The sequence below is a fragment of the Sminthopsis crassicaudata genome, chromosome 5 (assembly GCF_048593235.1).
Source record: "Sminthopsis crassicaudata isolate SCR6 chromosome 5, ASM4859323v1, whole genome shotgun sequence".
Taxonomy (NCBI): Eukaryota; Metazoa; Chordata; class Mammalia; order Dasyuromorphia; family Dasyuridae; genus Sminthopsis; species Sminthopsis crassicaudata.
In genome coordinates, this window is record NC_133621.1 from 282686670 (window position 1) to 282703694 (window position 17025).

General features: G+C 37.4%; 1 protein-coding gene across 2 annotated transcripts in view; it reads right to left on the bottom strand.

The window, feature by feature from the left end:
* Positions 1 to 17025, bottom strand: part of CCDC38 (coiled-coil domain containing 38) — a 58688-nt gene that overhangs the window by 28196 nt on the left and 13467 nt on the right. The window contains exons 1-7 of one of the 2 annotated variants that reach the window (XM_074271308.1): positions 16901 to 17016; positions 16318 to 16388; positions 15446 to 15546; positions 9696 to 9779; positions 7017 to 7117; positions 6254 to 6410; positions 1371 to 1438 (exon numbers count right to left, since the gene is read on the bottom strand). In XM_074271308.1, coding sequence (XP_074127409.1) covers positions 1371 to 1438; positions 6254 to 6410; positions 7017 to 7117; positions 9696 to 9762 — 393 coding nt within the window. In that variant the 5' untranslated portion in view covers positions 9763 to 9779; positions 15446 to 15546; positions 16318 to 16388; positions 16901 to 17016. Of the gene's footprint in view, positions 1 to 1370; positions 1439 to 6253; positions 6411 to 7016; positions 7118 to 9695; positions 9780 to 15445; positions 15547 to 16317; positions 16389 to 16900; positions 17017 to 17025 lie in introns of those variants that run through there. The other variant, XM_074271309.1, reaches the window with a different exon arrangement.

Here is a 17025-nt window from a genome sequence, read left to right on the forward strand (position 1 = left end):
GTAAAAAAGTTAGAACTATTATTATTAACAATCTAAACAATATGCAATTACAGGGCATCTAGGTGGTACAATGGATTATGTGTGGACCTGGAGTCAGGAAGACCTAAGTTCAAACCTAGCCTTAAATACTTACTAGCTGTCACTTAACTTGCCTCAGTTCCCACAACTGTAAAATGAGCTGGAGAAGAAAAGAGCAAACTAGAACTAGAAGCAAAAAATTGGAAATGGAGGGGATACCCATTAATTTGGGAATGGCTGAATAAATTGTGATATATGTTTATGACGGAATACTATTGTTTTATAAGAAATGATGAGCAAGAAACTCATCCTGGAAAGATTTCCATGAATGGGTATAAAGTGAAATGTACTGTGTACAAAGAAACAGCAATATTGTAAGATAATCAGCTGTGAATGACATAATTATTTTCAGCAATACGATGATTCAAGACAATTCTGAAGGAGGTATGATGAAAAATGTCAGCCATATCCAGAGAAAGAATTGATGATGTCTAAATGCAGACAGCAAGTTATTTTTTTACTTTAATTTTTTGAGGGTTTTTTTGGTCTTTGTTTTCTTTCTCAACATGACTATTATGGAAATGTGTTGCAAGACTACACATGTATAACCTATATTGAACAGCCTGCATTCTTAATGAGGTGGGCTGAGGAAGAAGAAGGGAGAGAATCTGGAACTCAACTAGTTTTTAAACAGTATTTAATTTTTCCAAATACATTTCCCTTTATAAAACTCTCTCTCCTCTTTTTCTCCCCTCCTCAAGACAGCAAGCAATCCAAAATAGGTTAAACATGTACAGTCTTATAAACATATTTTCATACTCATCATTCTCCACAAGAAAAATCAGATCAAAAAGGAAAAAATGAGAAAGAAAAAAATAAACAAAAATAACAAAAGGAAAATACTATTTGTTTTGCTGAGGCAATTGGGGTTAAGTGACTTTCCCAGAGTCACACAGCTAGGAAGTGTTAAGTGTCTGAGATTACATTTGAACTCAGGTTCTCTTGACTTCAGGGCTGGTGCTCTCCACTAGCTCGCTGCCCATATTCAGTCTCCATATTTTTCTCTCTGGATGTAGATGTCACTTTCCATCACAAGTCTATTGGAATTGCCTTAAATCATCTCATTGTTGAAAAGAGCCAAGTCCATCGCAGTTGGTCATCACTTAATCTTGTTACTATGTACAGTGTTTTCTTAGTGGAACTCAAAGTTTTAAAAACAAATGTGAAAAAAAATTGTTTTTACATGTAACTAGGGGAAAATAAAATACTAAGTAAAAAAAAGAGAAAACATCCATTAGCAATGCTATTAAATAGCTCTACTCTAAGCTTATAGGAAAAATACATTTCATTACCTCCAGCATAAACCTTTCTCTTTGATCACGAATAAATTCTTGTATGGGCTTTTTTGCATCTGCACTTCCTTTTAAAAGAATTGAAATATATTTAGCTTGAGATCAGTATCAGTCTAAGTTAATCAGCACTAATTTTAGATTAAATGGTAACATGACTGTAATTAATATATATTCAGTATATTCAGTATACCTAGGATGCCATATCTGCACATATCCAATTGTTCACTAAATTTATCACCTTTAAATAAACTCACAGAGCTTCCTCCATCCCCTTGGGCTCTTAAAAACTTGATAGTAATGAGGAGAATGCTAACAAAGTTACAAACCAATGAGACTAACTTTAAGGTTGGTCTGCCTTGTTAAAAAAATATTAATCATATTAAGCACAGATTTAGAGCTGTCTAGTTCAACTTTTTTTATTTTTCAGATGACCCGAGATCACAAAAAATGGTTAAGTATCCTAAGTGTTAGAATCTGGAATTAAACCCCAGCTCTTTGACTAGGGAACTAACAAATGAAGGCCATCAAAAGGGCAACCGTTGGGAGTGCTCCAACACTGGCATCTTCAATGGATACTAGAGTAGGGATTCAAGCGAACACCACCAATCTCATCTAAGACTGTAGTAGATGGTCTGGGAGAGCAGCTATGTCCAAGAAGACCCTGGAGTCTATTTGGATCGTTCTCTCTCTCTGTCTCTGTCTTTGTATGACTGTCTCTCTACCTCTGTCTCTGTTTTCTGTCTGTCTCTAGATCTCTGTCTCTCCTGCTTCTTCAAATTACCTTTTCCACTTGATTATACAGAACTCTCTAGGGTCCAAATAAATTTGCTCTATTGTTTTTCTTCATAGACAGCTTCCTGCCTCCTCTCTCCCCAATCTTTGCAAGCCTGGAATGTTCTTCCTCCTCCAAAAATCCTTAGTGTATACATGAAGCCTCCCTCTTCAGCTACTGATGCCTTTCCTTTGAAATTACCTTGTATTTTTTTTGCCCATTTTGCTTCACACACACATATGTGTATATATATATATATATATTTTATATATAATATATATAAACAGATTTTAAACATGGTACTATGGTATTAAATTATTTTATATACATGTGTGTGATAAGAACAATGGCCCAGGGCAAAATTTCATGACCCCCCACAGGGGATCTATTAACTAAATGATGGGGTGGCGAAATTATGATTATTTATTAGTAAATGTTTGATTTGCTTATCTGTTTATATACCTGAAGTCACGTATAAAACTCTTGGACAAAAAGGGATCGTGAGTAGAAAAAGTTTAAGAAGCCTCAGTCTAGGAGGTGGTGGCTGGTCTTGGGTTCAGCCCAAGTCTCACTTCTCACATCCTTCAAATTAACATCCATGATCCTGGTATCTTATGATATTCTAAATGAGGATAATAATCTCATCTACTTCAAGAGGTTATTATGAGGCTCAACTGAGATTAATTATAGATATGACATATGTGTGATACATTTCTATTCAGATAGCGCTTTAAGGTTTGTAAAGTATATATGTGTGTATATATATGTGTGTATATATATATGTGTGTGTATGTATGTATATATATATATATATATATATATATATATATATATATAGAGAGAGAGAGAGAGAGAGAGAGAGAGAGAGAGAGAAAGATATGCAGAGAGAAAAACAGAGAGATAGAGACACAGAGATATATCTCTCAGGCTATTGTTTAGATAGTGCTTTAAGGTTTATGAAGCACTATGTGTGTGTGTGTGTCTCAGAGAGACAGACACACATACAGAAAAAAGACACAGACACAGGGAGTCAGACAGAGACAGAGACAACGCAGAGAGACACAGAAATAGAGATAAAGAGATAAACAAAAAAGACAGAGACAAAGAAACAGAGAGAGGGAGAGACATAGAGAGAGACACACACAAAGAGACAGACAGTGAGACAGAGAGACACTGAAATAGAGAATAACAGAGAGATAGAGAAGAGAAAGAGAGAGAGACAGAGAAAGGGAGGGACAGAGAAAGAAAGAGAGACAGAGACAGAGACACAGGGAGAGACAGAGAGAATCACACCCGGAGAGACAGGGACAGACAGAGGCAGAGAAAGAGAGACAGAGAGACAAATAGAATGAAGCTTTAGACACTTACTAGTTCTATGACCCTGGGCAAGTCACTTAACCCTACTCCCCTAAGTTTCCCCATCTGTTAAATGAGCTGGGCAAGGAAATGGCAAACTATTCCAGTGTCTTTGCCAAGAAAACTCCAAATGGGGTCATGAAAAGTTGAATGCAACTGGAAAACAACTAAACAACAATAATGTTGTGTTGTATATCTATTATTTTGTTGAACATTTTTCAATTGCCTTTTTTATCTGGTTTCTGGAGTACTGTGGGAAGCCACAAGTTTTGCATGAGAAGGGAAGGGGCTTGCCTAGGATCATATAACCAGTATGTGGTAAGGTTAGGACTGGAACCCAGGATTTCTTTGCTCTAAGCCTAGTTCTTTATTTATTTAATATGTATTATTTCATCTCATATAAATAATATTTTACTATTATTATTCATATGCATGGCAAAGCAAATCAGCTCCCCCAATTAGCATAGTACATGTGGCTCTGAATAACTGATTGTGTCCAGCATCTAATTTTATTTCTCACTTTCTTCTCCTTTTTGTTTTGGAGGCAATCAGGGTTAAATGACTTTCCCTTGCTAGTAAGTTTCTGAGGCCACATTTGAATTGGGTGTCAGGGCTAGCGTTCTAACCATTATACCACCTAGCGGCTCACACAAAAGTTCTTATATTGTGCTATAGAGGGAGATGCTGGTCTGAATATGGATTTGGCCCCAGACTGGACCTTGGAACTTGTTTTTCTTCCCAGGTTATTTTTTACCTTCTGAATCCAATTCTTCCTGTGCAACAAGATATTTGGTTCTGCACACATATATTGTATCTAGAATATACTATAACATATTAAATATGTATGGGACTGCCTACCAACTAGGGGAGGGGTTGGAGGGAAGGAGGGGAAAATTCGGAACAGAAGTGAGTGCAAGGGATAATGTTGTAAAAAAATTTCCCATGCATATATACTGTCAAAAAAAGTTATAATTATAAAATTAATTTTAAAAAGTATTTTTTAAAAATAGAAAACTGAGACTCAAAGTGAGGAATGGAGCTGTCCAAGGTGAGACAGGGAGTCATGGCAAAGTTGGGCTTTGAACCAGCTTGGTGTTATCGGCAGAGAGGGCTGGTTGTAGACTCAGGAAGACATGGGTGAAACATGCCACAAACTCTTGCCAACTGTGGCTAAGTTACTTCTCAGATCAGAGTCCTTTTCTCTAAGAGCAGGGGATTGAACTCAATGATCTTAATCTGGGAGCCCTGATCCAGAGTCAGTTTTCCCAACACTACCCAACTTCTTCACTGAGTTCAATCTCTGCCTCTCTCATATGAATATTTTTTCTCTGCAAAGAGGGAAATGCCCATTGTATTTTGATTGCTTCACATATCATCAAAATTCCATTTCCTTATCTACAAAACTGGACTTAAAGTTCACTCTGAGGTCCACTCCAGTGCTAATTCTTGGACCTTTAAATAAGGCAGGTCAAATCTTTCCACCCACAATCATGAACACGATAATAAGGGAAGAGAAAATACAATTCAAATTTTTCTATATGACTTGCCTGCAGATAGTAGGTACTTATTTATCTTTCTGTTGTATTTTAATGAATCTGGTCCAAAAACCCCTCATTTATTAAGTCCCTTCTATATTTTAAGCCATGGACAGCTGAGTAGCATTGCAGATATTTGGCAAAAAGATTCATCTTCTAGAGTTCAAATCTGACCTCAGACACTAACTGTTATCCTGGGGAAGCCAGTTAACCCTGTCAACCTAAGTTTCCTCATCTGTAAAATGAGCTGGAGAAGGAAATGGCAAACCACTCTAGTATTTTCGTCATAAAAACAACATGGAGTCATGAAGAGTCGGACATGACTGAAAAATGATTGCAGAACAATAAAATGTTCCTAGGGCAGAGGTTGAAACAAATAGAAATGGAGGCCACTAAAAACATATGTAAGAATCCCTCATGAGCCTTGAATTGTATTAATTTTTAAATGTGATATAATCCATCTTATTGTATTTTTATTTATTTTGTTCACATATTTCCCAATTACATTTTAATTTGGTTCTGGTAGAACTTGACAGGGATCCACAGACATGTGAACCGAAAGCCAGAAAGACTCAGATTCAAATCTTGCCTCATTTTCTGGCAGTGTAACTCTGGGTAAATCACATCTCCAACTGCCTCAGGAAAAAAAAAATGAGGAAACAGGTTTAGAGGAGTTGTGACTTAATTCAAGCTTCATAGGGGCAGCTAGATGGTGAAGTGAATAGACCATGGGCCTGGAGTCAGTCCTGAATTCAAATCCAGTCTCAGACACTTACTACTTACTTGTATTACCCTGAGCAAATCACATAACTCTGTTTACCTCAGTTACCTCATCTGTGAAATGAACTAGAGAGGGAAATGATAAACTACTCCCATATCTTTGCCAAGAAAACCTCAAATTAATCACATATGAGAAAAACTGACTGAAAATTTATGTCTCAGAAATCACCAAAGCTTAATTTATTGTTTTGCTGGTTGTCGAGACCAGAGACCAGCTAACTATTGCCAGCAGCTAAAGGCAATAATCCCTGGTGTACACTTAAGAAAGTGATGGAGAAAATGTTAATAATATAACTTATACTTAAAAGTGTATCATGCATTCATAAATTCCCTTCCCCCTCCTCCACTTATTAAACATTTAATAATATCTGGCTGGCCATAACTAAATTACTGCCTTAATTAAAGGTGGCTCACGTAAAGACTTGCTAATTTGTACTTACTTTCTACAAAACTGAGGATGACAGTAGAATCCAGACCAAGATCATGAGATACTGATTCAACAGGAATATGTATTCCTCCCAGATGTGATCGATTCTTCATTCTGGATGAAAAAGTTGTTTTTTCATGTACTTTTCTACTTCGGTTTACCAGTTTTTCCTGCATATATAGAAAATAAAATACGATTTTCTTGTGTAACTGGGTCTGTAATCCAAAGAGATCACAAAAGAGGGAAAAGGATCCTCATGTACAAAAATGTTTGTAACAGCCCTTTTTGTAGTGTTAAGGAATGGGAAATTGAGTGGATGCCCATCATTTGGAGAATGGCTAAATAAGTTATGGTATATGAATGCTATGGAATATTATTGTTCTATAAGAAATGACGAGCAGAAAAGTCTGGAAAAACTTACTGAAATTATGATTTATCATCAGTAAATATTTGATTTGTATATTTATTTTATATACCTATATATCCAGGGACATGTAAAAATTTCTTAGGCAAAAAGGGGGTTGGGATTAAAGGAAGTTTAAGAAGTCCTTCCCTAATACATACAAAATAGAGGAGCTTTAATATTGGACGACATTCCCCCATTAGAATGTAAACTCCCTGAAGGTCCATAATAACCACTTAATGAATGCTTCTTTTTCATCCCTTTATTCATAATATAATGCATAAGAAATAACAAATGCATAAAGGCCTTAAATGAGAAAAAATCTTTTGGTATTGATTGGATTCCCCACATGGTCACAATTGGAAGTACTTACCCTTTCCTTTTCTTCTAGTTCTTTTTTTTTGAAAAGAAACATATCTTCGAAATAGTAAGTATATGGCTTGTTTTTTTCAGAGGAAGATTTCCTTGAATTTTCTGTCAAGAGGAAAGGAAGAAAAATTTATGGTTAGTTTTATAAAAATATTCAGCATACTTCAATTATCATTCAATCTCAGGGCCATAAACAGGACATTTCTCCTCAAAATGCAAAATCTGTGAAGTTTGTTTTCTATGCATGGTCTTCTCCCTGATGTCCCTGGTTCTTTAGTGGAACAGAATTAAATAAGTATTTATTAAGCGCCAACTATTTCCTTAGTGGAACAATGGAATAAGCATTTATTAAGTGCCAATTATGTGCCATTTGATCTTGATAACAACCCTGGGATATAGGGACTGTCATTCTTCCCATTTTATAGTTGAGACAACTGAGGCAGATTGAAGTGAAATGATTTGCTGAGGGTCACATAGTAAGTGTCTGAGGCTGAATTTCAACCCTATCCCCAGGACTCTATCTACGATTTTATGTTCCAGCTGGGTCCTTCTCCCCGAGGTCCTTGTCAATGTTGATGCTCTATCCCTTTCTCAAGTTCTCTTTCTCCCCAAATTTAAAACTCCATCCACCAACTAACAGATTCTATGCCCTAGCACATAAAAAATAGAAGGCCAGAGGTCAAGAGACTGGTAGAGCAGTTTTTATACATTTCCACTAGGGGTCACTGTTTCCCTGAGAAATAAAATATGGAGGAAAAGCTTGTGTATCTTCAATTTTAAGGCAAGATAAAACTGATAAGACACTAAGATTGTAGATTTAGAACTGGAGAATCATAGCCAACTCCTTTTTTCATAGGAAGAATCTGAGGGAAAATAGTGAATTGTTCAGGTTTAGATATCATTTTTCCCTCCATTTAAACATTTAGAAGAGACAAATATCCTTAAAAAGTTAGTGCTGTGGTTGTTGAGTCACTTCTAAAAGAAACATTTTCAGGACATTCATATTTAGGGGGAAAGCATTAATTAAGCACCTACTATGTGCCAGATACTATCCTAAAAGCTTTATACATATTGCCTCATTTGATCCTCATAGCATCCCTGGGAGATAGATGCTATTATCCCCATTTTACAGATGAAGAAACTGAGACAGAGAGAACTGAAATGACTTTCCTAGGATCATACAACTAGGAAGTATCTGAGGCTGGATTTGAAGCAGAAAGAAGTAAAATGACTTGCTTAGGATCATACAGGTAGGAAGTGTCCGAGACTAGATTTGAACTCAGTTCTTCCTCATTCCAATGCTGGTGCTTTGCCTTGTTCCCCACACTTTGAAACATATTATCCTTCTCCTGCACCCTTCACCCCTCCTGCCCATTAGAGTGCCCCACTCCAGTGCTGGTCCCTCTTTCCTGAGCACTCCTGTAACTACACACCTGATGGTCTCTTCTACCAGACTAGAAGCGGCATTTCCTGGAAAAGAAGCATCTTGCCTAGGGATCATTCTAGCCCCAAGACTGCTCCCTTCCTAGTTTTAGAGGGAGTACAATAAAGTCTCAGATTTCTGTTTACTGCCTCATTGAGGAGGGCAGAGAAAGAATTCTCGACCCCTTGATTACAAGAGTAATAGATGATGACTGAATCTCTGATTTCACTGAGGTAGATTTCACATCTACCAACACAGGTTGGCACTTTCTCTGCAATTTAAAGTCTTAAAATTATTGTCTGGAACACCAAGAGCTTTGGCGTCTTGCCCAGAGTCTATAGGCAGAGTGCATCAAAGACAAGATTCTTCTTTAGGCAGAGACAGCTAGGTGCCTCAAGGGATACAGTGCTGGGTTTGGAGTTCAAATCCAGCCTCAGACACCTATTAGCTGTGTGATCTTGGACAAGTCATTTCATCTCTCTCTTCCTCAGTTTCCTCCTTTATAAAATGGGGATAATAAAAGCAATCTATTTCCCAGGGCTACTATGAGGATCAAATGAAATAATATTTGTAAAGCTCCTAATACAGTGTTCGGCACATAGTAGGTGCCTAATGAATGCTTAATTCTTTCCAAGGCAAACCCTACAGCAAGCTAACACTTCATTTCCTCATTATCATGAATTGCTGAATTACCTGAGCTTGAAAAAAGAAAAGAATATGAAAACGAAAAGAGCTAATCTGATGCTCAGGTTAATTGGCTTGTTATTAATGTAAGTGAGATATCTTCTATCTAACTCCCTAAATTCTAAATATGTATCGATTAAAAAAAAACCAAAAAAACACAACACTGGGGCAGCTAGCTGGTGCAATGGATAGAGCAGCAGCCCTGAATTTAGGAGGATCTGAATTCAAATGTGACCTCAAACACTTCCTGGCTGTGTGACCCTGGGCAAATCACTTAATCCCAATTGCCTCAGCAAAAAACCAAAACCAAAACCAAAAAACAACGATGATGAGTCTTCAATTAGTGCTGGAACATAATGTTAACCCAACAGAGTGCCAGCTGTTTGAGACCAGCCTCTGTTTCAATCTTGCCTTTATAAACTGATCACATAATACAATGTTGGCAGGGCATGGGTACTTATTCATTAGTCAATTAATCCACTAACTCCTTCATTCGTGGTTTTATCTCCCTGGCACCAAGTAGGCAGCCACTTCAGCAAATCTTGGTGGACGGGTGAATGGGGAATGAGAAAATACCTCTTGGTTTGTCTTCTCTCTCTCTGGTAGAAGTGGTAGATCTAACGGGTAATGCGTGTGTTGACATGATTACTTCTTCTCACCCTGTCAAGAGAATAATAATAATTAACAATAATAGTAAACATTTATATAGCACCTATTATGTGCCAAAAATTATATTAAGCACTTTACAATTACTATCTCATTGGATCCTCACAGTACTTCAAGTATGTGCCATTATAATCTCTATTTTATGGAGGAGGAAACTGAGGCACATTGGGGTGTTAAGATATAGGCTACAGAATAGGAGATACTAATATTTATCATTGAAACATAGCAAAACCCAAGATAGTCAAGGATAATAAAGGGCCAGTTCCAGAGCAAAAAGACCCAAATTCAAGAGTTACTCTGATACCTTTTGGCTGGATGACCTTGAGCAATTTATTTAATTATCCTGGATTCTAGTTATTCTCTGAGACTGTAAATTGCTGAGAGGGTACCAATTTGCATTGGTAGCGTTAGTTCATCCCTGATGAAACTTCAAACATTATCCCATGATGGCTTTGAAGAGCCAAAAGAGAGGAAGCATCAGTGGTAGAAGGATAAGAGGATACACCATACTGTTGTTACATGAATAGATGGGTAACATTTTTTAAAAGTATTTATTTATGTAAAACTTAAATGAAAGGTAAGAAAAAACAAAACAGAAAAGACAGAAAAAAGAAAAAAATATATTGTCATGTGCTTAGCAGAATATAATGGAGGATTCAAAATATGTAACAATAAATTTCCATTTCAAAAAAGCATATGTAATAATAGAAGATGTATTCAGAACTATCCATCTCTTCTTTGCTTTTTTGTAGCTTTTCTTTTGTTCTCTGCTGTGTAATTTTTATTTTATTCTTTTCTCCTCTTTCCTTCCTTCCTTCTCTCCTTCCTTCCTTCCTTCTTTCCTTCTCTCCTTCCTTCCTTCTCTCCTTCCTTCCTTCCTTCCTTCCTTCCTTCCTTCCTTCCTTCCTTCCTTCCTTCCTTCCTTCCTTCCTTCCTTCATTCCTTCCTTTTTTCCTTCTCTCTCTCTCTTTCTTTCTTTCTTCCTTCCTTTGTCTATCTATCTACCTATTTGTGTCTGTCCATCTGTCTATCTGTCTGTCTGTCTTTCTCTCTATGCATCTGTCTATCTGCCTATCTCATCTATCTGTTTGCCTAGCTACCTATTTCTTTCTATAATCTATCTATCCAGATATGTATGTCTCTATATCTCCATATTTTGGTTGGTATGTATATAGATGTATGTGTGTGAGTAATATGTATACACACATCCATACACCTACATATGTAATATATATGTATATATACACACATGTATACACCTACATATATATCAACACACAATATGATATATGTACATACATATCAACAAAATATATGTACATATGCAAATGCACATACATATACATACATCTAAAATAATATTAATAAAACAATAATAATTAATACATAAAGTGAGCAACATTCTTGGTGTTCCTATCCTGCCTTGATTCCCAGGATGTCTGGTCTGGGCAGAAACTTCCTCTGTGCAGAATAAACCCTCTCTACTTCTTAATATTTAATAAATTGTTGAAACCAATCAATCAGTATCTGTCTGGAAATTAATGTGAAAATTCTATGCCTGTTGTTTTTTATAAGAATAAGAATTTCCCAGTGAGGAAACTTCCTTAACAGAGGAACATCCCTACTAGAACATAAACTCTTTGAGGGCAGGGATTGTCTTTTTGCCTATCTTTGTATCCCTAGCACTTAGCATAGTGCCTAGAATATAGTAGCCCTGTAATAAATACTTACTGATTAGCTCATTCAGTGCAGATTGGCATCTTTCCTCCTGCTCCTTCTTTTTTTTCTGAGGCAATTGGGGTTAAGTGACTTGCCCAGGGTCACACAGCTAGGATGTGTTAAGTGTCTGAGACCACATTTGAACTGAGGTCCTCCTGACTTCATTGCGTCACCTAGCTGCCCTTGCTCGGAGTCTTTAGAGAAATGTTTGGTTAAGAATCCCCTAGTCAGGATTCATGAAAAACGAAACTTGAATCCAGGTCTTTGATGCAGAAGCCATCTCTCATACTACTATATCACTTTAGCAAATTTATGGGTTCTATAGACCTCAGTTAGAGGTAGATAAGACATTTAATTGCAATGCATAGTGCTAAATTGAAAGTAATACAAATCAATTCATTTCAAATAAGGACCACTCTAAGGAACTTATATTTAGCCCCATATGCAAGAGAAATGCAGTAAAAATGGTGAACATATTCAGAGCTGTGCATTTTGCTTTTGCTATAGATTATGCATGTATTATATAGATCATAGAATTGAGAGAATGGCAGAGTAAGAGCCTGGCTCTGAACTAATGATAGCTGGGTGAATATAGTTCCATCTGATTCAGCTAGTATTTAATCCCATTCCATATGTGTATTATGTAGATGGATAACCAAGATACAAAGAGCCTACCTTCTACTGAAGATACAACACATAAATCAGGGGCACATTGCAAGTACTAAACAAAATGAGAGGAATTATCTCCTTTAGGAGACAGTGTGCCTAAGTTACGTCTTGAAGAGAGCTGAGGATGCCAAGAGGTGAAGGAAAGGAGGGAATTCATTTCAAGCAAAGGACAGAGGTGGATGGAAGCTGTGGCTAGGGAGCATTGAATTGACCAATTTGCTTGGAACTCTGCTGATGCATAAGAGGGAATAAAGAAAAATAACTCTTGAAGAGATGGCTGAAGCTAGATTAGGAAAGGCTTTAAAGCATTTGATAAAATCCAACATCCACTCCTATTAAAAAAAAAACACTAGAGAGAATAGGAATAAATGGACTTTTCCTTAAAATAGTCAGTAGCATCTATTTAAAACCATCAGCAAGCATTATATATAATGGTGACAAACTGGAATGATTCCCATTAAGATCAGGAGTGAAACAAGGTTGCCCACCATCACCATTATTATTCAATATTGTATAAGAAATGCTAGCTGTGGCAATAAGAGAAGAAAAAGAAATTAAAGGAATTAGAGTAGGTAATGAGGAAAGCAAATTATCCCTCTTTGCAGATGATATAATGGTATACTTACAGAACCATAGAGAATTGACTAAAAAACTGTTAGAAATAATCTACAACTTTAACAAAGTTGCAAGATACAAAATAAATCCACATAAATCATCAGCATTTTAATACATCACTAATAAAATCCAACAGCAAGAGATACAAAGAGAAATTCCATTTAAAATAACTGTCAATAGTATAACATATTTGGGACTCTATCTGCCAAAGGAAAGTCGGGAACTATATAAGCAAAACTACAAAACACTTTCCACACAAATAAAGTCAGATCTAAACAATTGGAAAAATATCAAGTGCTTTTGGATAGGTTGAGCGAATATAATAAAGATGATAGTACTATCTAAACTAATCTATTTATTTAGTGCTATAACAATCAAACTCCCAAGAAACGAATTTAATGACCTAGAAAAAAATAACAACAAAATTCATCTGGAAGAACAAAAGGTCAAGAATTTCAAGTGAATTAATGGGGGAAAAAAAGCAAATGAAGGTAGCCTAGTTGTACCAGATCTAAACTATATTATAAAGCAGCGGTCATCAAAACTGTTTAGTATTAGCTAAGAAACAGAGTAGTTGATCAGTGGAATAGGTTAGGTTCACAGATCAAAATAGCCAATAACTATAGTAATCTAGTGTTTGACAAACCCAAAGACCCCAGTTTTTGGGATAAGAACTCACTATTTGACAAAAACTGCTTGGAGAATTGGAAACTAGTATGCCAGAAACTAGGCATTGACCTACATCTAACACTGTATACCAAGGTAAGGTTGAAATGGGTTCATGATCTAGACATAAAAAATAATATTGTAAACAACTTAAAACATAGGATAGTTTACCTTTCAGATCTGTGGAGGAGGAAGGAATTTGTGACCAAAGAAGAACTAGAAATCATTACTGATCACAAAACAGGTAATTTTGATTATAAATTTTTGATAAAAGTTTTTGTACAAATAAAACTAATGCAGACAAGATTAGAAGGGAAGCAATAAACTGGGAAAACATTTTTACAATCAACAGTTCTGATAAAGGCCTCATTTTTAAAATACATAGAGAATTAACTCAAATTTATAAAAATTCAAGCCATTCTCCAATTGATAAATGGCCAAAGGATATGAACAGACAATTTTCAGATGAAGAAATTGAAACTATTTCTATTCATATGAAAAGGTGCTCCAAATCACTATTGATCAGAGAAATGCAGATTAAGACAACTTTGAGACACCACTACACACCTGTCAGATTAGCTAAGATGACAGGAAAAGATAATGACGAATGTTGGAGGGGATGTGGGAAAACTGGGACACTGATACATTATTGGTGGAATTGTGAATGGATCCAACCATTCTGAAGAGCAATTTGAAACTATGCTCAAAAAGTTATCAAACTGTGCATACCCTTTGATCCAGCAGTGATACTACTGGGTTTGTATCCCCAAGAGATCTGAAAGAAGGGAAAGGGACCTGTATGTGCAAGAATGTTTGTGGCAGTCCTTTCTGTAGTGGCTAGAAACTGAAACTGAATGGATGCCTATCAGTGGGGGAATGGCTGAATAAATTATGGTATATGAATGTTATGGAATATTATTGTTCTGTAAGAAATGACCAGCAGGATGATTTCAGAAAGCCTAGAAAGACTTATATGAACTGATGCAAAGTGAAATGAGCAGAACCAGGAGATCATTATACACTTCAACAAGACTATATGATGATCAATTCTGATGGATTCAAACCAGTTCCAATTGTTCAGTGATGAAGAAAGCCATCTACACCCAGAGAGAGGCCTGTGGGAACCAAGTGTGGACCACAACATAGCATTTTCATGCTTTCTGCTGATGTTTGCTTGCATTTTGTTTTCCTTCTCAGGTTTTTTTTTCTTTCTAGATCTGATTTTTCTTGTGCATCAAGATAACTATATAAATATGTATACATATATTGAATTTAACATATATTTAACATATTTTTTTAAAAGGAAGGGCTTTAAAGATCAAGCAAATAACTGTTTTTTCTCTGTTTTGAGCTTTGGGGTATAACTGGAAAGCATTTTGGAGGCCATTTGGTCCAACCCCTTCACCTCAGAAAGGAGGAAACTAAGTCCAGGAGTATTAAGTTGATTTGCTCAAGTCACACAGGGAACAGAACCAAGGGCCTCTTGAGTCCAAATGAATTGCCACAAGTCATATTTTGTACATGATTCTGTTATAGTTGGAGAAGAATGATTGGTGACCTGTTTATCAGGCCAGTGAAACTCTGGAATTTGCATTTTCTTGACTTGAAGTTTAAACAGGAAGCTTCTCAAAATTTTATAACTCTTTCTTCCTTTAATGATGTTTTTTTTTTTCTCCCTTCCTCTCTCTTTGGGCCTTACCATTTCCTCCTTCCATCCTCTCTTTTTAAAAGAACCCTCTTTGCCCTTAAAGCATCTGTCCAATTTTTGCCCATTTTCCACCACTCCAGAAAAAATCCTAAAATCAATTGAGATCCAAAGCAGAGATCTGTTTTCCCACTAATTCTCCAATATTTTCTAAGACTTGACAATAGAATTTGTGAAACAGATGTTCCCATGAAGTAATGCTTTGCTCACATTGAAACCAAGGATGGGGAAGAAGGTGAAGAGAGGAAAAACAAAAGCAAAAAAAAAGATTATTATCAGGGATTACCTGAGTAGGGCCAATCCAATGGAGAATTCACAGGAGAAAGTAAATCCAGAAAGTGCTTTTGGTGAGTGGAATAAAAATCAGATGCTGTTCACACACTGTCTCTGTAATAATAATTTTTTTTTAAAAAGGGAAATATATCAGTGTCAGGCAGAGATTTCTTGCTTCAAAATTTTTACAATTACCATTGCTTAATTCTCTCTCCTTTCACCCTATCCCTCTTCAAAAGTGTTTGGGTACTGACCATTCCTTCCCCCAAAATGCCCTCTCTTTTCTCACTCTCCCCACCTTCCCAAATCCCATTCCCCTCCTATTTTCCTGCAGGGGAAGCTCTATTTCTATACCCATATTGAGTGTGTATGTTGTTTTCTCTTTGAGCCAATTCTGATGAGACTGAGGTTCACTCTCCTTTTCCTCCCCTTCTGCCCCTCCTCTGCAATGGATTTTTTATCAGGTAGAGTTTTTAATACCATTTGGTTGGCCAAACTCTTCAGAGCTTCCATTAAGAATTGGAAGAGCCACCTAGTCTAAAACACTCATTTTACAGACAAGTAAACTGAAGCCTGGAGGGTTTCAGTGACCTGTCCCATATCACCAACAAGTTTGTGGCAAAAATGGAATTTGAACATAGAATCATGACATCCCCTCCTCCCCCTTTCAGATTCCAACGACTTTTTGATAAATTACACATTTGGAGAGATTTTTTTATGGTCTATAGCATTTCATCAAATAGGGATCAAAGTGATTGTGAAGTAGGTTGTCTAGGATTAGGGAGCTTTAAAATCATCTTGGAGTCAGGACAAGACTTGGGTTGCAATCCTGCTTTCCATAAGCCATAGACAGATCAGGATGATTTCTTCTCAGCCTTCACTTACTTATCTGTAAAATGGGGGATGGAGGACGAATCTTGTCCGGAGCGCACATGAGATTATATCCGTATAGCACTCTGTAAATTGTAGAGCATTCTATTAATACCCGGTATTATAAGGCATTATTATATATATTATAGAAAACAAATCGGCCTCTTTTAAGGCATTTATGGGGCTGAATTTTTTTTTTACCATTTTAGGGGGTGAGTCTCAAAAAGAGAAGAAAACAAATCTTAGGGTTTAGAAGGGGAGAGAAGAGGGGGCTGTCCCCCAGCTCTCTGGGCATTGCCGAGCTTAGATTTCACCCCGAAGGAAAGGTGGGCTTCAGCCGGAGGCGCCAGGGCATGGTCAGGGGAGACTTCTCCAGCCTCCCCCTCCAGCTGGGTCCGCTCTGCAGGGGACCCCAGCAGGGGGATGGGCGTCTGCCATCCCTAAAGTGGGACTGGAAAAGGGGCGAGTGGGGCCAACGGTTTCCCAGCTGCAGGAAGGCGTGGGGAGCGGCCGGGCGGGAGCGTTCCTGGGGGAGTCCTGCGACCCGCGCCAGTTTCAGCCCAAAGTCCCCGGGGGGCGCACTCCCTCCCCCTCGCACCTGGGAGTCCCGGGTGAGGCTGGACTCCCGGCCGCTCAACAGCTGGGTGCCTTGTGGCGCCCCTCCATTCCTCGAGAGCGCGCGACGCCCGCCCCCCACTTTCCTCGCGAGCACGCGAGGCCCGC